Raw genomic sequence first — 24,990 nt, 5'->3', positions numbered from 1 at the left:
ACTCCTGATTTTCCCCTCCATCCCACTGAGGGTGCAGGAAGGACCTGAGCAGCTGCTGTATGATAGTTATTCACCAGCTGAGGTTAAACTGTGACAAACAGGGAGATATGGGAATCTTTTTGGTGCTACTGCAGACATTAAAACCTCAATCCAGTGGAAAAAATGCCTAGGATAGAAGCCTGTAAGCCTTAATGTTCATTGTTTTCTAGATATATTGACTAATTTATCACACTGTGCAAACTGCAGTTTCCTTTGCTTCCTGAATATTGTAGGTGTAAAGAAGTGAGAAAACAGACAGCACAATAAATCTGGAAATAACTATCCTAGACAAAACTTATTTTTCAAGCTTTTTTGAAAACCTGGAAGGAGGCTACAGTCTGCATCCTATCCTAACACTATTTGTCAAAATAAATTAGCTGGACTCTACCAAGTTCTGCAGAATGGCCATGAGCCACAGGCTCTGAATTTTCCTCGATTCCAAACCCAGCAACTAACAGCATTAGAGACTAAGCTGCAGCAAAAGGTGTTATTCTCCTTTGGTTATAGTCTTCCATTCAGAACTCACCTACAAACCCAGTGAAACTAAACTTCTTTGAACAGAACAAATTGGTACAGATATGAGCCTGTATCATTCAGCAGTTCTTTTGCTTCAAAAGAAAGTAGGTTTCTTCATAATTAATAGAATTCATTTAGAAAGTAGAACATTTTCAAAGAAGATGGATACTTAGATTAGAAAAAAAAGCAAAGCTGTGAAATGAAGAACTTTTCTTCCCATTTTATAAATGTTTCTCATTTATTAGTAGTAGTAGTATACTCAACAGTTTGTCTGAAGCTGAACATACCATTTCATGCCAGCTTCCAGGATATTGACTAGCTACTGCAATTTCCATATTTAAAAAGATACTGCCTTAATACAAAACTATCAATTCTTTGAGTAAAAAAAGAAATTTTTATGCTTGCAAATAAACCCAAAATACCTTAAAGACAATTTCACCATGTGCTATAATGCAAGATTTATTCAATTGTCAAAGAAAAACAGACTTACCAAAGATAAATATCAAGAAGAAACTCTGAGCTTGCTATGTACTACGAATATCAACTAAATATTCATACCATTTCTGTACTTTATTTCAGATAGATTTTTATTTTATACAATTTCAGTACTTTATTTCAGATAGATTTTTATTTTATAGTATATTTTTACACTTTAGATGGTGTCAGAGACTGAATGTTATAATTTATGGCTTAAATGTCTCCATGAAGGACTTTTGCCTATTATAGCAAAACTGTATTACAAAAGCTGTAGAGAAGACCACCATACCCTGAATAGGCCTTCTGACTGAGGCCCTGAACTACTCGTTGATGGAGATAAGATAGTGACACAGGTCTGGGCTGGGTGGAGAAGAATGCATTCACAGAGGGATCAAGCTTAGCACCTTCTGGGTGGAGACCACAGCCCCGGGGCTATCAGCTTCCAGGCTCGCACAGACTCTCACACCAAAGGGTGTGGGGGAGGAGAGGCTTTGGGTGCGTGGTGAAAAAGCATCTGGTCAGAGGTAGTGAACGCCCATCCCCCACTGTGCAGAGGAGCCCAGCTGCAGGAGCCCCTTCACCCCAGGAAAAGCCACGTCCACATGAAGGCCAGCTGAAGGGGTGTCATGGCCCTTCAAAGGACCCTCCCAAGGGGTCCCCAGACCCTGCACCAGAGCACTGCAGCATGATGCAGCAGATCCACAGTGTTGCAAGGGACAGTGTCAAACTGGCCCCCTGCAAGGGAGGCACCTGGGCGTTCCCACCTGGCCCAAACGTATATTAATCCACTGGATTCTATACTTTTTTGGCGCGTGGCAGCAGCGGGGGACCATCACCACCAAGAAGACCAGATGGAGGGGAGCAACGAGACATCGTTGGGACCCCTGGAAGGGAGATGTGTTTCTACCTAACCCCTATCACTCCCTCTCCCCCCACCCCCCACGCACACTTCTTTATTTCTTTCCTTCTTTCTTATATCTTTCTCTCTCTTTGCCTCTTTTACTATTAAATAAAATACATCAGTTTTTTGGCACCAACATCTAACCTCCATTGGTTTTAATAATGGTTTTTTGGGTGTATTTCGAACCTTTCTGGGTCTGATTTGTTTTATTCACAGAGACTTAGTTTCCTTTGGCCTGCTGTGTTAAACCGGTTTGTAACAGTGCTGTGCTCAATAATTTTATGTTCAGTAACACCAATACCACCCATAAACCTTGAAAAATGCTTTGAAAATACGTGTTTCCACATTTATTAACTATAGCTATCTATTAACTATATCTATTTCCTAAACATAATATTTGGAATTCAGCGAACCTTTGAATTTTGATTCATACATCTGATCCCTGATTTTTCCCTTACTGATTTTATTGATATTTCAATAATTTAAGGAGTCTTCTCCCTCTTTTTTTTTTTTTTTTTTTTTTTTTTGTACAAGCATTAACTCAACTATCCTGGGTTTGCCCTTCTCTATTGATCCTGTTACAAGTTGCAACCTGAAAGCATCATCCAAGTTCTAACACATGACAAGTAATAAATGAGAAAAATGATCTCATTCGGCTTATTAATTTTGAGGGCATTCAGAATTTATCAAACAGCACACTATGCTGATTTGGGTTAATGGTCTTTTTCTTACTATTTCTACTACTTGGAAAAAAATGCTAAACCCTATCAAACCCCAACCAGAAAATATTTTCCTCAGCTCCAGTGCATCAAAAACAACTAATCCACATGCTTTTTTCCTCCTCCCCCCCCCACCCAGGCCAAAAGAATAATAACCTCACTGCTGTTTCTACTTAATATGCTTAAGGATCTCATTTATAATCAGTACTAGAACATAGCTGCTTTATAATCATCATACTACCTGGAAATTGCAGGAACTTTCTGCTCTTTAAAATTTAATTTATGCACAATTTCTCTCATTAGTGATATGTGGGAGAGTACAAATTTCCTTGAAAAAATTAATCATTGGATTACCCACCAGTTTTTCAGTTTGCATACTAGCTAATATTACACTAAAGAGAAAAGAATTTAAATTGTTAGCTGACCATACCTGCCATTTTTTTTCTGAGGAAAATGACCCCTAATAGGTGTGACTATATAATTTCAGGTAAATGCTAAACATTGCCTGTCCAGGTTATGGCATTTTGTGGCTAGATCCAACATTGGTCCTTCAGTATGTACATGTGAGGTGCCTGCCACTAGAGCAGAGTTCAGACCATTTGAGGGTAAGGGCACTTAGAGAGGGAGGGAGTCCTGTGTCTGAGTCCGTGATGCCCAGGGTTATTTTTGTGGATTTTTTAACAGATGGTCATTTATGTAAGATGAATAACAGTCAAAATACTCTGGAACTACAACCCAGGACTGCCTCTTTCTAAGAGGTTGTCCTGAATGTTAGCTACACCAGCAGTATCCTTGAAAAATAGCAGCTCTTTGTGACCCATGAGATCCACAGCATTTGGCCCTCTTCCCTTCCTCTCTCCACACGTCAGCTGCTATTGCTGTCTGTGTCTGGGAAAACATACACTTATGCTGTCCTAAAGATAGAAACTGTGTCCTGAGTTAACGTGGTAACCACTGGACTCTGATCTAACTTTGCAGTTGTGCTGTTTTGCGTAAGAGGTTGGGTTAGATGGCCTCTAGAGGTCTCTTCCACACTACGTTTTTGCATGGGTCTAAGGTTACATGAAGGAGGGACTGTGACTTCTTTCATAGCTGTTTTAAGGCAACTATAACTGCATGTGTGAAAGCTATTATTCCAGACTGTGCATGCCAAATGCATCAGAGGATTCTCACAGTTCTCTGGATCTTAATGGGGCTTGACTTGCAGTTCATGGTGAGACTGTACTGGTGGGCGTCAAAACTGTTGGTTTCAGCAGAGTAACCTACGAAGTTTAGAAACTTCCAAGGTCAATCCACCATGAAGTGGGCGTTTATAGCTCTAGACCAGAGAAATGAGGCTTGCCTAAATGCTGCTTGCATGATTTCAATCAGCTTTACTCGCTTTGTAGAGTATTGGTTCTTACACGCAACTCCTTATTTTCAGAACAAATTACAATGCAGTCTGAAAGCCTATTTTCTCCCACTTCTTAGCATCAGAAGAGGAATGATGTTTTGGCAAATGTTCTAATATTAACAAAGGTCAGCATCAAGGCAGTAAAACCAAAGAGATCACAAAACATTGATTACTCAAAAGTGTAATTCATAGAAGATAGTGGATACTTTTTCCCAACTCAGCAAAATCAGGTAATCCCCTTTTCAGAAGAGTAGATCTTGAGGGAAGGACATGGACTAATTAAGGATGCATCCAGGTTGCATGTTGCAAAGCAGCTGGGCTTTCTGACTGCTCCATTTCTACCATATGTTGTGAAATCTTTTCAAAACACTGCAGCAGTTCAGACGCCTGAGCCTATTCTGCTGTCACAAAAAGAAGAGGCTCTACTCTAAGGAAGGAATATTTTATCTTTCACAATTGTTATGAATCTTATTTTTATTACTTGGTGCAACACTAAATAATTATAATGAAAATACTATGTTTTCTTCTGAAACTGATCAAAACAGTGGGCTTTATTTTCTGCTTCCATGCATTTGGAATAACTATTTGCTCTGGTGCAAAAGATATTACTTTCCAGTTGTGGTGACACCTTTGCACAGGTCACAGGTCACCTTTGCACAGTGACCACACTGGGACTGAAGTATTTTTATTAGTTTTCACCACGGTTTCTTTGCTTTTCTTTGTTTCATAGAGTGTGTCACACCTTCTAAATGACAATGAAATTACACACATTTATAGTATTTCTGTAATTACATCTATAGTAATTACAAAGCCTAATTATATAAAGACAATAAAAGATGAAATTTTATTGCATGAGGGTGCTAAGCATTATTGTAAAGAAAGGGAATGATTCCTGTATAAACTATGTCAATTGACAAATAACAGGAAAAAGAAGATTCTCACTTCAGAGTAAATTTAAACTTTCCGTACATTAACTAGGAAATGTTGGCTCTGCTTACCCCCTCATTTCACTATTATATATATAATCTTGCTGCGTAATTGGAAGATATCAAAATTGTTTCCTCTGTATTCAGAATTTTCTACTTTATGCAGAATGCAAAATGAACAGCCTTGGAATGTTATGTGTATGTGAGTTATTGCAGGATGTAAACAGCACAGTGTGTCAGCTGAATCAGACTGCTGAAAACGTATAGATAGATAATTTGGTTTATTTTTAGGTCTTATATTGCCCCTCTCTGTCCTAGATGCTGGTAGTTTTCTTTAGCCTGAAAACCTGAAGGTCAGTTTGAAGTTATGATCATATAATAGTTCTTTTTATATCAACAGCATTATTGGCCTTGGGAGAATATGGTTACTTATTTCTTAATCTTTTGGGGAACTAAATAGAGGCTGGCCAGATTACAAAAACATGCAGTGAAACTACAAGGTCTATCACTTCATACATGAACACTACCCTCCCCCCCCACCTTGTCTCCCCCCCTTCACTGGCAGCTCTATTTTCAGAAGATGTGTGGGTGTTCGGCATGTCTGCAAATCAGATCACAATATTCTGTGTAGCCTGTCAAGGTATATATTTATCATTTCATCAGCCATATGACCAGTTTGGGTATATATATGTTTCCTAGAGGTGGGCGGATAATGAAACTGTTTTGAAAACTATTATAACAAGAAGTTTAAAGATCATAGAGTTTTACCTTCCTGTAAGTCATTTATTGAGATAAATCATGAACAACAGAAACAACAGATACATATTGCATATTACATATTCCTTCAGACTGATGAATTTCAAGGAGATAAATAATCTCTGAACACTAGTGATCGAAAGCAACAAAGCAGTTTTTCTTAAGCAACAAAATAAAGAGACCAGTAATTTATACTTTTATTAACTGGAACAGTTATTTGTTGACAGTATTAAGTTATGGGCATTCCAGAATTCTCTCTTTTCTTTAAAAATAAGCACAGATACTGACTATTCTAGTCTTCATGAGTCTGTTTACAACAGAGTTCACAACTTTGCAGCTGTACATCAGTGGCAACTGGATGTGTAAGAAGCTTTACAATAAATCAGTATTTATACAAAAGATAAAATAGTTCCTGCTGTGTCTTTGCACATTGCAATTTTAAGGCCAGAAGTTCCCTTTATGAGTTCATAAAAAATGTTAAGGGACAGATGGCAGACTTTTGCCCTACTGCCTTCTTTAATAAAAGTCTACTTTTTGTGCCTCTAGGAAGACTTGTCTCCTTCTAACAATCAGTGTCAGGACCCCAACTGAACCTGTCAGTACAAAAGAGTGCAGAAATTGCACTGTCCCCCTGAACAGACTGTAAAAAAGAAATAATGGAAGAAAGTAAGTTGAGATTCTTCTAGAAGAGAGTGACATTAACATCTCTGGAAATTATAACGAAAAACATTTTAAAAAACAATTTTTTCTAAAGTGGAATGGAAATGTGAATTTAATGACAAATATCTGCACTGGAATATAACAATGCCAGTTTATCAATCAGGGCTATCTAGCAGCTACTACTGGCTAATGCACTGAGTAAAAGTCAATATTATGCAGAAACAAGCATCCCGAAGATGTTATGCTTCTTGGCATTACACAAGGAGTTATGATCAGTGAAGCCCGAGGTGAAAATCCAGGCAAAGCAGTCAGGGAGTCTACTTATTCAGGACCATCACATGTGCACCTCTTCACCGCAAGCTATACCTTAAGGCCGTTCTCATCTCTACCTAATGTCCTGAACACTCCTGTTAAGTGGTAAAACAGTATTGGAAGGTTCCTTGCAGTAGAATTTATAACCCAGATTTTTCACTCAAAGTATAAACCACTGTCCCGCAGCATCTTCCGTTTCTTCTGAAATTGTTTTCTAAACTTTATTCTACTTTCTATTTCTAACTTATTCCACTAAAATCTTTCTACTAAAGTATCTTACTCCTCTTTAAATGCTTTCTCAAAGTGCATCACTTCCTCTAAACACAGTGGCCATTAATCTTTTATTTATTTTATTCATTATTCTTCGTCTGCCCTCTGAAGGTGGCTAGGTGCCACCCTTTCCTTTTTCAGTCTTCAAGACCTGAATTACCTCTCCAGCTTGTGGATATTAAAGAAGTTACAGCTGTTGTCTTTGGAAAGAACTTGTTGCATCCTGTAATGCTGTACTTGGTTTGATATTACTGATAAATGAGAGAGAATCCAGAGTGCAGTGATCCAACAGGGAAGCTCACTGATACTTTCATGTGGTGCGTACCAGAGTCTCTGTATTTTGAGTTGCACAGTGAGGAGTAATAGTAGTGGAATTGTCAGATTATAACAGCAGGATCAAATTTCTCAGCAAAACTGAGGAAAGGGAGAAAGATAGACAGTAAGGACTACAAAGGGAGAGATGTATGTATGTATGTTTGAATGGTAAAATATGTGGCTGGGAGAAGCCTTTTATGTCATCAAGTCCTGCAGTCCCAGAAAATACAGCATGTTATGTATCCTTTCACTACATTTCTCAGGCTCTTTCTAGTAACACTTAGAATTCCTGCCCTACTTCTTTTATTAGAAGGCTGTTTCAGAATGTCACAACTCTGATTAAGGGTGACCTTTAAATTTACCATGGCTGTTTTATACTCATTTGCTCTTTCACTGATATTGCCCCATAGATTAAATAGGTCATATTGCTTTCTGTGTATTTTTGATACTGTTTGACAGATTTCCTTATCAGAGGCTGTGCCAGCATGAACATATCCTAACTACCTCATCTAACATTTCCACCATATTCTATTCTCAACACTGTGTTCAAACCTTCCAAGCCCACTTTTGCACTATTCTTCAGATACATAATGGATCCATGGCCTAGGAAAAGATTTACAAAGAAATTTATAGCCAGACATGCAGCGGAACCTTCAAAGAGCTGACTCTTATGAAATATAGTGAAATCACTGGGAATAGAAACACAAACAGAACTCAAACTAGCCACTTTTATCTTCTAAATGTCTATTTTTCATCTAATTCATGAATCACTAGTTAACTAGATCCCTGATCATCGTAATACCATAGACCTACATTTATTTCTACCTCCTAGGAGTTTCTACTCGTACCTAATTCTAGAATTTAGGATGTAGCAGCAACTAAAAACATTGACAAGTGAACATAATAGCATAAAAAGCAGCAGCTGCAGGGAACTATTTCCAATTATAATGAATGGTATGACATCAAAGTTTGCTATGCAAATTGTGCTCTGCACAATGGTTGAGATCATTCTAGAAAAGGACATAAACCAATGTCAAATTAAATTGGAAGGCCCTTGTGAAGTGTAAAGATTTATAGAGCATTTCAAATTTAATTTTGAATTTAGTTGGTATCAATTTTCCTGGAAAGACTAGCTGATCCATGCCCTTTCCATTGCAGTTTTCATAAAATCTAAATTATATGGAGAATAAACATAGATTTAAAAAATAATTTCTGCCCCCCTTCTACCCCTAACAGTGTCATTAGTATATAGAAACTCATCACTCTGGCACTAATTAGCCAGTCAGAATTAAAAAAAAAAAAAACCACAACAAAAACAAAGAAAAAAACAAGCCCCAAAGACCTACCTTGCCTCGTGCTTATATAACTTATAAAAATTAGGTTTTTTTAATGTAACTTGACTTTTTGCCATATTATCTGTGAAAAGATTTCTATGTATAACTACTATGAATAATTTAAAACATATCAAAATGGGTCCAGAAGAGATTATATCTTTCAAAACTGACCAGAGAAGAAAGGACAATGGTTGCAGATTCAAGTTAGCTATTATAGACAAAATATATGAAAGATAAAAATCCAATTACTTTTTAGGCACTAACTGATCTCAAAATAGAGATGATAGAACTTTTATCCCTATTTCTCTAGGAGGGTGTACAATACATTCCTTTTTGTATCTGTCAAAGGGAGTAGGAGCATGGACAAAATCTTTCATAGCACCAGTGTAGAGAAGCTGCAGTCTGATCTATAGAAGGTGGGTCAGCACTTGGGGACATGGTTTAGTTGTGGACTTGTCAGTGCTGGGTTAATGGCTGGACTTGATGATCTTAAATTCTATCATTCTGTGACTAATTCAAAAGCTGCTCTTGGCAAGATCTTCCTTACAGAATATTTATCTGCATTTTACTACAAAGAACTTCTTACCTCTTTCAGTCTGTCTGAGCATTTAAGGGCCAACCCTCTGCTTACTAACCCTATAAAAGTTATTTGGGATACTGTCATCTCTTGATATTTTTTTTCAGTATGTTGCACATTGCTAGCCCAGTCACTCTCCATATGAGACTATAACACAAATATAATAATACTGAAATCAGCTGAAAAGTTCTGTTGACTTCAGAGGGCACTGCATGTGTGTTAGAGTGAAGAAATATGCTATCTTAAATTATTTTCTTTTTTTTTCAGTTATATGCCTTGTTCACAAGATATATCATACATCCAGTCCAAAGGTATCTGCTTTTCATTTTGACAGCCTTTTTGATGCACAGATGTAGAAAAGATACCTACAAGAAAAAGTATTATGGAAAGCCAAAGAACTCGAACAGAAATTATGAGATGTAATTATGATACAGCGGCACAATCAACTACCATTTGTTATCATGTTGTGCCTTACACTAATCAGCAATTCATAATGCTGAGAACAAATTAAGAAGAATGAAACTACCATTTACGAATGACAGGAATCACTGAAATTAATGATCTTATTTGGGACACCTGGTGCACACTACATTTCTTTCCCAATAAAAAATAGAGAGCTGAAAAGTTTTGTTTGTTAGCAGTATCATCTAATGTTGTAGACTACCTCATAAGCAACTGAATTGGAGGTAAATTAAGTAATGTCTTCAAATTATCCTGGAGATAGCCAAATCACTCATTAAAAGAGTAGCAAACTATTGAATACACTGAAAAAAATTGAAAATGTACTAAAGTAATGTGTATTACCTTACCTGTGTAACCTTCTCTGTTACATTGTGCGTTCGGTCTTTCACCTTAGGTGCAATAATTGCTTTCTCTGAAGAAGGAGGAGATGAAGATTTTTTTTCACTTTTGATATCTGAAAAGTTCAGTGTGAGTTGAGGGATTTTGTTGATTGTACTGTATTTGTTGAGATTTGAATCCGATGTGGATCCCAACAGACTTGACTTGATATGATTAAAAGGCCCTGAAAAATCAGAACACACATTTATTATCTGAGAAATGCAGAGAAATAAATTATCATTAATATTTAGGTGGGATATGTTAAAAGGGTCGTTAAAAATGATTTTTCTGTATACTAATTGTTAATAATAAAAATTATCTACATTTTAAAAATAACTTTATTGCTAATAAGATTCAAATCTAATATTGGCTATAAGTATGACATTTCCTTTACAGGTAGCCCTGAATATTTTTTATAAAATCAATGGATTCCAAATTGCATAATGCATCTATCCTTACTTGTTTTCATGTTACTGGGAATGCTGGTGTGCTCTTATTGTAATTCTGGCTGAATATAAAGACTATATGCTCATTTGTTTATAAGAGTGGAAATAGGACACATGATTATATGAGTGCCTGGAATTAGCAAAGGCTCTATTATCACATCCCTACGTTGCTCATGCTCACATAATTCAAAGAAACTGGAAAATTGAGTAGAATTACTCACAAAATATGTTTCTTCAATTGTCATTGCTAACAAAATATTGGAAACTATAGGGATACTCAAAGGTAGAATATTAATGGAGTATAAATAGACTTTTTATACTATTTTAGTGCATCATGATAAAAAATATGAAGTTTGCATACTTCATGAGGTACATATCCTTTATAAATATTCTTTTCATTATTGGACAGAGTTTTTTTAACAAGAAAGCAATATAAATGATAAGAATACTTGTTTTGTACTGTCATCATAAGGTTCATTGGGAAGCCAAAAGTATTCATTGCAAGAAAGAGTTGCTTTTGAGAACAATACCGGAAAAAAGAACTATAAAGATGTTTAGAATGAGAGATAAATCCACTTAGGGATTTAAGAAAAAACCCAGGTCTTGCAGTCAGTAACAATGTACCTAAAGTGTGGGGTTGAAGGGTATTTCTCAGATTTACATGAGAACCTTACTGCATCTTAATTCTATTAAGGGCAACAATGTGATGCTTTTCTCTTGTACTGCTTTTTGAGGTTTTCTTTTGTCTTCCTGGGAGGAGAACAAGAATGTGTATGTTGATTCTGGAACAGGCAATGGAATAGGATTAAGCCTATGGGGTAAATCGCAACGTCAGCACTGATTTTATTTGCAATGTGTGAATGAATGAAATTCAAATCAACCAGCTGCCTGCCTGGGAATGGCTGTGGGGAAATGCATTAGGCTGTGCTGACTTTTTTTTTTTTTTTTGGCAAAATTCTTGAAGTGAGGGCTGATTTTCCATCACACCTGGCTTCAAATGCTTGCTGAAGCAGATGTTTAATTTTCTTTCTAAGCTTATAGAGATTTTTACATGTTTTCTCTCTCCTAAACTCATGCTAATTGTATGTTAATCTGGGCCAGAGATAGAAAATCTCTATCACTCCATTTCAAATTTTGCCACTGCACAGAAAGGAATTTAAGAGACAAGGGAGTGCATGATACTCTAGACTAAAAGTTTGGGTGCAAACCAGAATTTGTGCATGAGTTCTCTAAAAATTAAACTGCAAACCAGTTCTTCTTTTTCTCCTAGTGTATTTTTTATTGCACAGCTTCATGGGAAAAGGGAAGAAAGCACTACCTTTCACCTGCAAGGAATGGTAAAAAGCTTGGTACTGAGGACACCACCAAGGGATTGTGATACTATACTCAAATGCCTTTTGGCCCAGGTGGGACCTGAATCTATCTTTCACATCACCTACATGATTCTACTAAAAATTAGTGTTCAAAATGTATCAGGGCTCACAATCTCCTCACAAATAAGTGAAGTGACTAATCTGGCTGGAGTGTGCTACGTTCATATGGTCAGACCGCAGTTTTTCTGCCCTGCTTCCCTATTAGTTGTAGCAATAGTGTCTGAGTATTGAATTAGTTTAGATGTAAGCAGGATATCAAGTTGGAATCATTTGTCAGATGAACAAGATTCTTGATACCTTAGGAATTCAAAGGTAAGAGGAAATAAAGATATCTTAGGCAAATCTGGGATTAGATAGTAGGCAAGAATTTGTTTTATTAGTAACTTTATAGATGCTTAAATTGCACTGAACTTTTGGTTTCAGGGATTTACATGTTTTACTGCTTCCATTCCAAAGGGGATTACTCTCTCTTTTGCCACCTAATACGCATGCCCTAGAGCATGATATTAGGCTTAGTTCATTGCACATGAGAATAAAACCTCGCTTCTTTTCCCCCACCTTCTTTTGCTTTAGAAAGTGGTGAAAGGTATAATTGACAATGGTAATTGATTGAAAGACAGTATTAGCTTAAGTACAGCCCACGCTGACAGAAATTGAGTTGATACTGGACAGCGAGTGGACTGTGTCAGAGCAGGAAGCAGAAAAAGAGGGCCATAACAAATCACAATCACAATTGACACTAATTGGCACCCTGATTGACAGTTTCAACAGAGAGGCAAAGAATTGAATAAGCAGGGAGAATGACTTGCTTCTGCCTAGCCTAAAAAAGGAGAATCTTTCGGGTTAAGTTTGAGCTCCCCATTCGTATGGTAGGATTTCATTGTCCTTGCTTACACAATGCATTGAGAAATGATTTCACTCTCCTGAGCTCCCAATTCATCATCTTCCACCAGCAGTAAATACATTTATAAAAGTTATTGTATAGCACAGAAACTGCGTGTTTTTCCCCCAAGATTTTGCCAACATACACATGAAGCAAACGGAATGATTTTGTAGTCCACAAATTGCTTTACAGAATCTAGGTCATGCACTGCATGCAGTTTAGAGAGATTTTACCAGGTACACACACTTTTTGCATCATGCATGAAGTCTCAAACCAGTTTTCCCACAGATAGAAATATGGCAGTTAAAACTGAACACTTCAGTAAGTGATCTTCAGAAATGGAGGAAGTAATTTATGGATTATGTTCAAATTGTTTCTAAAAGATGTATCTCAGTGCTGGTGAAAAGAAATAGTTTTGTAATTGCACTACATATTATTTAAACATGAAATTGGCAATGAAGTTCATGCATGCACATTTTGATGCTACAGGAAGCTTGAAACCATACCCCCTGCCATCCAGGAACGTGAAACTAGTTTTAAAGAGACAAAAGAGGAATAAGTGAAGATACTTCCATAAGGGTCCTGATTATCAGTTATTTAATTTTTGAGAGAGTTAACCGAAAACTAAGCACCTTGTAACAGTCATTTGCTAATATCCCCATACAATCATATATCCTTTTATGGGTAAAACTCCTGGTAGCTTCAACAGAAGTTTTGACTGCTTAAGGACAATAGCACTGAGTTAAGTAACTGTGATATGTTCTACCTCCCTCCCTTCCTTTTTTGAGTTAACAGATAATCAAGTCAAAAGGCTGTTTAACTATGCCTTCACTTTTTCCAGTGATTCATAGTTAGTGCATTGAGACAAGAGTTACAAACTGCATGTTTAACAAATATAATTTATGTAATGCACCTAGCCCTAAAGATGTCAACATGAGAATGTTGCATTTGAACATTTCATACAGCAGGCAAAGTAACATGCCAAAAAGTGTGGCTGATTGAAACACTGGAAGGTGCAGTGTAGATGTATACTTTACCTTTGACATTGCGACCATTGTCTGGTTTTCAGCATAATAAAAGTGAAGAAAAAGAGAAAAAAAAGACAACTAAAATCTACACCAGAAAAAGCAGAAAATACATCTTCAAAGTGTGCATGGTTTGAATTGAAATATTGTTGCACTTCCTTGATTGTATTATGTAGACTTTAAGTGAAGATGAAGTCACTTTGACAATTGAGATAATATGTAAAAGTGTTTGGAGTAGATCATCAGGCAGTACAACTGGCTTTAGCTAACTTGCCTCAACAGAAACATGATAAAATTGTTTCTCCACAAGTCTGGCACTGGGTTGGAGGATGAAAGTGCCAAGAAGAGGCAATTAGTCCCACATAATTAAGAGAAGCTGAGACCCAGAGCTGAAGTGCAGGGTGGCTGCATGGGGTGTGGGGCTGCACAGGAGGCCCAGCACAGACCCCCAGGCCCCATGCCTGCCTAGACTCACATGAGAAAAAGCTTTTAACATGGCAGCAAGCTAAGCAATGCCCTTCTGAGTAAGTGCTGGAGAAAGATATACCTTAAACCTTTCTTCAGGTCTTAGGTGCCTTTCCGCAAGGAAACAGTGGCAGAGCTTTCTGTCCTCACAGGCACACCTGGCCCTGAATCCTCTCATGACATCAAACCTTTTCAGGGAGAATATTATTATTGCTGTTGTTATTATTATTTTAAAGAAGCTGCACAGGTGCAGAGGTAAAAACCACGCCGGTTCACGTGGTAATGATGTGATCCCCAAACCACCGGCCCCTTGTGTCGTGCCCCTGCGCGGCCGGCTCTGAGGGGTGTGAGGTGGGTCTGGCAGGCAATGGGGCCTTGCTCCTGGTGTCAATACCCACTGTGACCAGTTTACCAGCTTTCAAAGGTGCTTTGGGCTCACACAGACATTCACCTGTGTTGTGCCGGGCTGACAGGCCACCTCCGAGGCTGAGGCGTTCGTGGCCTGGCTGTCCGACAGCAGCCCTGTCCCTGTGGAGAGTGGTCAGCCCTGCTCTGGACAGAGGCCGTGGCCTGCAGGGGGGCATCAGGGGCGGTGCTGGGCCTCGTCACACCTGCTGCCTCGCTGGCTTCTCCTCAGCTTCCCGAGCACTGAGGAGCACAGCGCATCAAGCTGGGCCCTCTGGACCCAGGGTGTGGAAGAGTGTTAATTCCTCCCAGACCAATACCTTCCTGTACCAGGCATCTGCAGCAGTACTGGAGATTAGGCTGAGTTAGGCTCAAAAGTCTGCTGCTGTTTCAGAAGGCAGCAGCAATCTTGCTGAGTCCACTTTCTGAAGACAGTAAGATTTCTGAAGAGTCCCTGTGGACTTGTACCTGCCTGCAAAATCTGGATTGCTGGTGTTTCAGGTGAGGCTAGCTTGGCTGCATTTTGGGTGGTGAGTGTAAGACAGTTCCTGCCCTATTGGTTTTGCTGTCATATAGGAATATTTAGAATAGAATTTGAACCAGTACACTCAAATGAATTTAAAATCCTAAGCTGTCATTTTTACTGTAATATCTTTTGGCATATAGTGGGCACAGTGAAGATAATCTTAAAGTGATAGGCAACGAGGCTACGTAAATTAATTTAACACATGAAATAATTTCTATTCTCAGTTGCATTATCTTAAAATTTGACTGCGGGTAAATTACTGTAGTTAGTATGAAGCTAAATAATGTTATTCTCTTCCTTCAGAATTCTGCTTTACTGATTCAATTAATATTATTTGAACTGGAAAGGATAGGAAAAAATTGAATCCTGACTTTGATTTTCAGATAGAGTAGTAGTTTTTGAATGATTTAAGAAAACTCAAAATAAAAATGGAATGGGAAAATATGTTAAACCCTGCGTTTCCTTTGGTAATAGTTCAGCCCTTTGGGACTGTGGTTTACTTTTACTTGTTGCACTTAGGGCTTTGCATTCTCCCTGTTCAGAATCTACAAGCCCAGAAAAAATGATTTAAGCGGAATCTTGGTTGCCTAACTTGCATGGAATATTTTTTAGCAATAATAGGGTTTTATGGTTCACTGTTGAATAAGGCAATTTGGACTTGCCGGATAAATTTAAACATCTTTTCAGCATAAGGTGCCCAATTCTAACATGATTGTAAGCAGATGGCATCAAGGATGGTTACTAATTCTAATGCCTTTCTGAGAGCCATTCTCTCTTCTGCTGAGTTTTTCTAGAATGCTGTGTATGATATAAACTTAGGGCCTGATTCTCTACTAGTTTGTAGTTTATACCGAGTGAAAATTGAGTAAGAGTGTTTCGTCTATTTGTAAATGATCACATCATGTGAGAGGCCATAGGAATTCAACTGGATTACTGACTCCTCATAGTAAAATTTATTTTCCTTACTACTTAATGTTTGAAAAATGTTTTTCCATAAAATGGGGATAAAATTTTCTGCTCATCCATTCAGCAAGTATTAAATTATGCGGTGATTTCTGCATCAGGTTTGAACCACTGTAATCAAAGACACTTAATGTTCAAACTGATTTTTACACATTTCATATATATATATAACTGGATGAAGAATGATCATTTGGGAAGTACTATAATGAAAAATGTTCTGAAAATAGAAATTGAAAAACCAGATATTTTAAAATGTATTTCCTGTGAAAGATGAGTTTAAATACATGGGGAAGTTTAAATCAAGATAAAGCTTATGCAATAGGTCCAAAGGACATGCCGCAGTTCAATCTTGGAGGTTTTTGCCTCCTGATTTTGACATCTTGGCTTACTGTGAACATGAACTATACAAAATGGTATGGTTTAGGATGGATTTAATTGAATTTTCAGGTTCATTTGAATTGAAAAAAAATCATGGTCCAAAAGAAACAGAAATGAAAAAAAGTACTTACATATTATATTTAATACAGGCAGAGTGATTGGAAGGAATGATCAGTTTTGCTATTCTACAAGTTAAACTGGGTGTCAGAGGAACATTCAGACTTATATTTTAGGAAATGTGTAGAAGCAAAGGGTTCTTGAGGTGAACTTTCCAGAAGGCAGAAGAACTTAAAGGGATTTTACACTTGTGGTCAGTAAGAAGACATAAACAAACCATCACTGAAAATGAAAAATAATTTTCCTGCTAATTTAAGAATCTATACACAGTTTTTCATGACATATGTTTCTGGAATCTTAAAATATTACCATACATTCCTTGTCATCTCGCCTAAATATAAAGGTGTGTAATGCAAGACATTAGACCATCAGTAGCTGTGAAAGGATTGTATATGTGGCACTTTTCTTCAAAAGTGACTTTCAATGGGACCTCGCAATTCACAGGGCTTTCAAACCTCTGTTTGCTAAGCTCTTTCCCAAGTTTCTTAAACTCCCTGTCTTCAAGAAGAAATCATGGACTACACTCCATGGATTTAGGAGAGACAGTGAAAATGAAGAGAGAGGAAACATCTCTGTAACTTTTGCTGGTTGCATGAATATACTACCACAAGGAGAAAATCACACTTAAATGAAGTTTACACTAAGCATTTCACCATTTCACTAAGTATTTCACTATTCATTACACAAAGCATGTCAAAGGAGTTGCTGAGGGTATTTTCTTCAGCATGAGAGAAAAAGCATGTCTCAATGTTGCATCAGTGAATGTACAATATGCACATTACAGATTTAAGAAAAAGAAACATATCAGTCTCTGAAGTAGGATTTCATACAGTCAAAGACCACCTGATATATGTAAGTATAGGAGGGAATGGTGCATGGAATTATAATTTGATCACCTGATTCCCCCCCCTCCCCCCACCCCCCTAAACACCAATATTAGCTTTAGGAATGCTGGCCCCAACATTTTCTATATCCCTAAAGAGAAGATCAATACCATGATTCCATTAGTCTCCTTGGAAATGAAAAACAATATTTAGTGTACATAATAAGCCTGATGTATTTGGGCCCTTAACATTTTCATTGCACCTTTGAGTCATTATATTTAGCTGACTATATTTACATTTGTTTACAAAGTGGTGATTATTGCTATGAAAAATTGAAATAATTCCTTTTTTAGAACATCAAAGAATAGCGATTGACTTTCTACCATACCTTCACTTGCATGACGGTCCCTAAAAATGTTCTTGGGATGGACATTAAAGCCTTCTATGTCGTGTACTGAAGACGCTCTCCGTATACTACAAATACTTTCCTTTGATCTGGAATGGGTCAGTGGATTGCTTGTCTGTATCATGTCAGGGTAAAGTCTGTCCCATTGCTGCTTGGGTGACGAGTGGTCAAGAGGTCCAGATACATTAACCAAAGGTGAACATTTACTGTGTTGAATCAGTGCTTTTGTATCATCCACTTCTGAAAGACTACAGCTTTCTTTTGTAGGTGATTTAAAGTGCTTCATTGCCACTGAGTCATCGCTGTGCTTAGATGAATCGATTATCACTGCATCGGGGTCTTCCTGGGGCAAGGACTGCTTTCTGTATGTTAGAAGTCTCAGTCCAGGTAGCCGGAACCCAAAAAGTCTGCCTACATACAAATACATAAAAACAGAAGAAAATACTACACATTAGTGTCTGGTCATTAAAATGAGCATATTTCACTTGCAATACATGTTAATAGCTATTCCTAATAAATGACAATGCTTAGTAATGGAATACATAAATACACAAATATAATATAACTCCAAGTTTGTTATAGTTGGGGTGTTAAAAGATTCCAGAATTCAGTCAGACCTAAGTTTTTGAGCTTAGTATGGGAATAGAAGCATTAATTCTACAGCCTATTTTAAAAGCTATGAGGTTCAGATGGTCCTTTCTAAATTAAAATTCTATGTATCTATAAAAGACAGCCAGGATATGTCTAACTACTTTGCTTGGTAGTTGTTATCTGGAAATAGATATTTGTGGATTCTATTATTAGTGGAACTCCATGTGCTTATGAATACACTGCTGATATATGCATGTATTGGCTACAGATTAAACAGGAAGATACCAGTGCTAATTGCTTGGGAAAGAAAACTAAGCTGTATATCAGTTTTGCTACAATCCTTTCCAATACTGACATCTGATGATTAGATGAAACAATTTTAACGAGTTTAAAAGGAAAAGTAAAGGACCAAAGTGGAAGAAAAAAGAGTGACACAGCTCTCAAACCTCAGTTGCACCTATACAATGCAATTATTGTTTACATTGCATGGGATGGGCTGAGTTGGGCTTGGTATCGTTAATGGCAGTGTAGACTATTCTGAGTGTGTGGAAAATGAACACTTTGTGTAATGGTAAGAAGTATCAGTAGCTGAGAGGAAGAGTATAATATGGTGCCTATAAAGAAACTATAGAGGAAGAATTGCAAAATTTACAGAATATCCTTCTAAAAAATCAAACCTAAATAAGAACTATTGTAAGGTTTTGTGTAATACAGCTCACAGATAGAGGCACAGGGACATCAGATGTACAGAAAACATATTAAACAATTTAAAAAAAGAAATGCTAAAGAAAGTTTAACAAAATAAAATAATTTAAATAATTGAAATGATCAGGTGTCATTGTATAAACAGTCTGACTTATTAAATAATTTTGTGTCTCTCATCACTTTGCTACATAAGTGTTTTCAACAGTGAATCAATAGCTAAATGATTTCTTGGAAAACATTTCAAAGTACCTTCTTATTCTTTCTCGCTGGGATAAGAAGTTCTGTTTGGGGTAAGATTCAAATTTTTTTTTCATTCAGTTTAAATTCCTAGCATTTGTAGCTACCTAGCATTTATTAATATTTAACATTGAAATCTATCATTCCATACTGAAATGTTTTGAAATAGTCTTTCTTTTATGCATATGACCGACAGTAATTGTAGAGCAATTGATGACCTAGCTGAATCATTTAATGTTTTGAAATGAATGTCCTATATATTTAGTATTGAATATGGAATTGTATTTTGAATCCTAATTGAATGAAGGTGAGAGTACCCTGCTCAGGAAAACCCGTCTAAGAACTAAAGTTTCTGGACTAGATGACACCAAAGGTCCATCTAGCACACTGTTGGACCTTGATAATTTCCAGTAGTGGATACGTGAAGGAGATTGATAGTCACTACATTGTGTTATTTCTCTGAGTAAATTTACTCTGTTTCTGGCTATCTGAATTTCAGAAACTTCCTGAGCTAGAGATTGTTTGTTCAGACCACAAACTGAATAAATGGTGTACCTTTCTTCTATGAATTTGTATCAGTGCTTTTTAAAAATGGTTTTAGTTGGATCTGCAAAGAATTCTATAGGAAAGAATTCCATAATTTTAGCATATGTTTGTGAAAAAGTACTTCCCCTTACTTGCTTTAAACTTGTTGCCTTGGGGAGGGTGCTAGTTCCTATAAAAAAATAGCTAATAATTACTCCCTTTTTATAGTTTTAATATAGTCTCAATATGTTTACAGTTTTTCATACATCTCCTGAACTGCTTTGTATACCTCTTCTGCAAGCTGAAGAATGCTTATGTAACTGTATTGTGTACCTCTGAACATCCTTCTTGCTCTTCTCAGTTACTTTTTATTTCTAATGTAATCCTTTTTGACAGTGGCCTATGCTACTCCCAGACTTAGGGATCAATGCAGTGACATAATGGCTTTTTGTTTCAGTCTTAGTTATCTTCCTTATAATTTCCAATATTTCATTGCATTTTTGAATTATTTTTCTAACTGTTCTAATTTAAGCTATTTTTACAACAGCTGAGAGATTTTGTTGTTGATTGGTAATAGATAATTTAGTCTCTAATATTATGTCTGTAAAAATTTTTTTTGCTGTTTTATCACTTGGCCACTCAGCATCCTTGCATGTCTGTAAATCTTGTGTAGTAGTGACATATGCAAACATTCTCACCTCATTGTTGGCACCTTTTTAATCCAAATAATTGAAAATGTATTATAAAATAACCTATGAGACTCTACTGATAACATCCAAGTATTTAGAAATCTGGTGATTTATTTCCACCTTTTTTCCCTACTTTAAAATATAAATCCATGTAATGATCTTACTTTTTTGTCCTTGAAAATTTTTGAAAAATCTGTTGAATTCTAAATATTTAGCATTGAATTTATTACTCTAGGCATATACACACAACAGCACAATAGACAGAAATCTCTGTTACATAAACCAGAGTCACGCATCTTTAAAACAGCAGCTAGAGGTGCAAATTTTCAGTCTACACAGTGATACTCAGCAGAGTGCATCTTGGGAATGTGTGTACTTCTAACTTACTAAGTATGCTTGAACACTACAACTGCTCACAGTAGGAATTAGTGAAGAATGTAAAAAAAAAAAAAAAATTATTTTAAAATACACATAGAATTGAGCTGCAAAGCAGCTTATAAATCAATTTTGAAGGCTTATTGCATCCAAAATGAAACTAATACTATAATTCTCTTTTTTATCAATTACATTGAAGTTCTTAAAAATACCATTCATAAGGATTTCTGGCATTAGACACTGTTAAAGGCTTTTTGTTGGCACTCTATTTTAGTCATATTTATGCTGCTGCAGATGGTCTCTTCTGCCTCACCACGTTAATATGACCATGTTATATTGCATTACTAATTTAGCTGTCTAACTGCAGTTCAGCTGGAAAGAATACTCAGTGAGAATTTTGCTTCTTGCTAAGACTTTTGGGCATGAAATAGAAAACTTACATGAGCAGCTTTTTGCTATTCTTCTATAGACTGTAATAAATAGTCTCAGAGTTAAAATCTTATTTCCTGATTTTTAATTTGAATGTTCTTAAGAGAAGGAGTATTGCTATTATTCTTCAGTGAACAGGTAATGAGCTACATGGTGTGTTGGACATTCATCTCTCTCCTGCAGCTAAAGTTATCAGGAGGCCCATTCAGAATTTGTGTAGTTTACTGAGCTGAGCTGATCAAGGAAGTGTAATAGTACAATTTGTCATGAAGCAAAATTCATTCAAGCCTTAGGCCTGCTGTCCCAGTAAAAAGTGTCAGTGGAAGCTTTCCTGGCATACTGCATATGGGAGAAATCCTTTGTTTGTTAATGGGCAACCCCTGCTTTGTGTAGGTATGATGTCAGAGCAGATTTATCTTGGTTTACAGTACTCAGACATGTTTGAGATGCAACTGGCTATTTACTATGAATCCAGAGATAATGTTACATTAAAATCCTTATGTTTTATTAAAGACTAGATTGCCAAATTCTTCTTAATGCTGAGTCAGAGATTTGAATGATTGTGTCTTCCTAAGAGCAACTGAGGAAAGCAGTTGAGTCTGAATCACAATTCCAGACTTACATTCCACCTCCTCCTTTCAAACTTTGCCTCACTGAATAAGCAATTTGCAAATGAGTTAATCTGTTGGTTGCACTTAGTCTCTGTGCCATCTCAGCTGTTAGCTGTTCGAAATAGTAGAACTCAGTCCAAAAATACACTGTAGATGATATAGGACTCTTCTAAACTCTTTGCAGATAGAATTATCTCCACAGTCTCAAATTCAAATTGACTTTTCTTGTGTTCTGGAAGCCTTTTTTAATTCTGTCTCATATTTTGGGAGATCAAAGGAGAAGACTTAGAATTCATGGAAATAAAATGTTTTGATTAATAGCTTTTGAAAAAAATGCAGGGAAAAATCCCATCTTGATAAGAAAAATTAATATCCTTGTTATTATGTAAGTATTGAAATAAGAAGTGCTAACATTAATGGAAAATTGCTATTCTTAAACACTAAATACAACCGTATGGAATTTTGTGTCAGGGGAAAAAAAAGGAAGAATGAAAATTATTTCCCAAAAGACCTTATCAACAGCTACAATCATGGCTGCAAATTTCCTGCCCCATCAATACAAAATGGGATATTGCAGCAAAATTATCTGAACAAGGATTTCTTTTGTAACCCAATGCACTTGCATGGCTAGTGATTCTTGTGTCTGTTCTGTGCAAACATTCCATAAAAAGGAAGGGAAATTGTATTTGGCCTGAATATGGCCTTGATACAGTGAAGGTATTCCCCAAATTTCTAGCAAAGAAAATGTATATTTACATAAAAGACACAGTCGCAAAGTCAGAGAAATGCCAGCAACTGAGAGAGTTTTACCTTCACTACAATTTCTTTAGTGGTCTCTGGGTAGTGGTAGATGCTATGTGTTTCCTCCCAAAGTCTGTTTAGCCCATGTGAGTGGGATCCCTGCAGTGCTATCCCAAGCACTGCAGAAGGGTAATCCTAAGAGATAGCAGCTGAAAAGCTGTGATAACTTCTCAAAGAATTGCTCAGCCAGTTTTTGTAGCACCACTAGAAGTATTGTTATTTTCATGCTGGTTCAAAGCAGTTATCCAAACCCCAAGATGTGAAGGCAAAAGGAAGAGAAATACTAGCTGGTCTCAGGCTCCTTTGCTGGCAGCTAGATCGTCTATTTGTCTCAACCTTCTCTAGATTTAGACTTTCCAGAATCAAATCAAAGGAGTTCAAATGCACAAAGAGTTTGCAGAAGGTTATCCAAGTGAGGTGTAGAAGCTGTCAGAACTGTTTCCTGGTGTGATGTACCACTTCTAGGCTGAGAGCTGAACCAAAGTGAGCTGCTTGTGTTCCTGTACAACCTGTTAACTGTGTTGAAGAAAATCAGGTCTTGGGTAGTTTTACAATGGTGACTGACTGGTCTGGCTATGACATGAAACATATGTTACTTTTTCAATATATAAGATTAAAGAATACAACATACATATCCACAATGACCAACCTATTCTAAACAGATTTCCTTGACAAGGGCAGGTAAGATAGGTCAATTATGACAGACTGTCCTCCGGAGCATGGGCTAATTCAGTAACACCTTTGTTCTTCCCCAAACAATAAGCAAAATTACTTTCACAAAAGTAGCACAAGTCAGACCTTTGCTGAAATATTTTCTCATAATTGAATATCTACTGTCACAGAATTCCAGGATTTAGCTTATCAGAAATACAGACACAGACAGTTATTGAATTGCCGCTCAAAGGCTTAGAAATATCATCTAGCAACTCATGCAACAGACTAAAGGAAACAATTGCTTTTGAGAAATGGAATCCCTAAACACTGACAGTCTAAAATAGCAGCAAATACTTGATTGTACACTATGGAAACACTGTGGCATGTGATGATGCCTTATTTTCTGTCTGGGCACAGCAGGCCTTGGGACAGAAAATTACAGAGAGACAATTATGGTTTTTTTCAGTTCTTTTCCCCAAAATGTATTGAAGCATACTTAAGTGGATAATTTTCTTGCTCTGCTCATTAATAGTAATAATATTAAAAAAAAAAAAAAAGCAAGGCAATTATTAACATTAGAAGCTAGAATTCATAATTCTCAGACACTGAATGCACTTCTTTTTTTATCCTCTGGTATGGTCTCCTTTAATTTTGGCACTTCTTTTAGTTTTCTCTAAAATTTAAGGTTACACATGTCTTCTACTGGTAAAAGAAACCAGAAATCTTCTTTATATTCCCTTGTAAGTGAGAAAGATTTAACTTTGATATCTGCACATAGGACCCTGTCAGAATATGAAAGGAAGGGAATGACATCTCTGACTGCTTTTAGGGCTCTGCTGTGTGTGGTTGACCAGTGAATTTAGTCAGAACAATGTTAAAAGGGTCTCCCTCAAAAGACAAAATGTTTATATCCTTGAATGTTAACATGAATTGGTACATTTACCTGGTTTTCTTCCCACTTGTTGACAGAGATGTCATTTTATTATATCTTATTCATTACTATTACAGGAGTTGAAGTGTTTTTGTAAAAAAGGCATAGGAAAAAAGAATTTTTTGTCCTCTCAGAAAGAGGTTTTACTTCTTGCATTTTTATTTCTTAAATATGATAAGAAGTAGGAAAGAAGAAAAAAAGTAAATAACTGCAATGAAATAAAATAACTAGTATCACAGAAAATATAATATTTAAATTATTTGTTACCTAGCACAATATTTAGTTGTCTTGGTGAGAAGATGGTGAGTTTTTTGGCAGCTGGAAAAAAGAATTTTTTCTATCTATTAAATCAAGCTCTCAAGAAGATCTCAAACCCTCATCACCTTGGCTGCCAGTCTTCATAGGATAAAAAATAATGCTTTTCTCTGAGACAGGAAGCCTGAAGATGTTTTCTGTGTCTTAACACTGAATTCATATACCACTATCAATTTCTGCAATGTGTTTTGTCTCATATACTGGTTGAAGTTTTTTTATGCTCTGCATAATGCAACTTTCAGTAATAACAAGATGAGAAGTATCATTAAATTTGGATTTTA

General features: G+C 36.6%; 1 protein-coding gene across 6 annotated transcripts in view; it reads right to left on the bottom strand.

Annotated features, from left to right (window-relative positions):
• The window catches only part of KCNH7 (potassium voltage-gated channel subfamily H member 7), a 218,345-nt gene that overhangs the window by 55,020 nt on the left and 138,335 nt on the right, over positions 1 to 24,990 (bottom strand). For 2 of the 6 annotated variants that reach the window (XM_048308541.1, XM_048308546.1), the window contains 4 exons: positions 17,829 to 18,257; positions 13,775 to 13,795; positions 13,244 to 13,267; positions 10,005 to 10,219 (listed from right to left, as the gene is read on the bottom strand). In XM_048308541.1, coding sequence (XP_048164498.1) covers positions 10,005 to 10,219; positions 13,244 to 13,267; positions 13,775 to 13,795; positions 17,829 to 18,257 — 689 coding nt within the window. The remainder of the gene's footprint in view (positions 1 to 10,004; positions 10,220 to 13,243; positions 13,268 to 13,774; positions 13,796 to 17,828; positions 18,258 to 24,990) is intronic. The other 4 variants (XM_048308544.1, XM_048308548.1, XM_048308545.1 and 1 more) reach the window with 3 other exon arrangements.

Source organism: Corvus hawaiiensis, chromosome 7 (assembly GCF_020740725.1).
Source record: "Corvus hawaiiensis isolate bCorHaw1 chromosome 7, bCorHaw1.pri.cur, whole genome shotgun sequence".
In the NCBI taxonomy this organism is placed as follows: Eukaryota; Metazoa; Chordata; class Aves; order Passeriformes; family Corvidae; genus Corvus; species Corvus hawaiiensis.
This window is presented reverse-complemented; position numbering and strand designations above follow the sequence as displayed.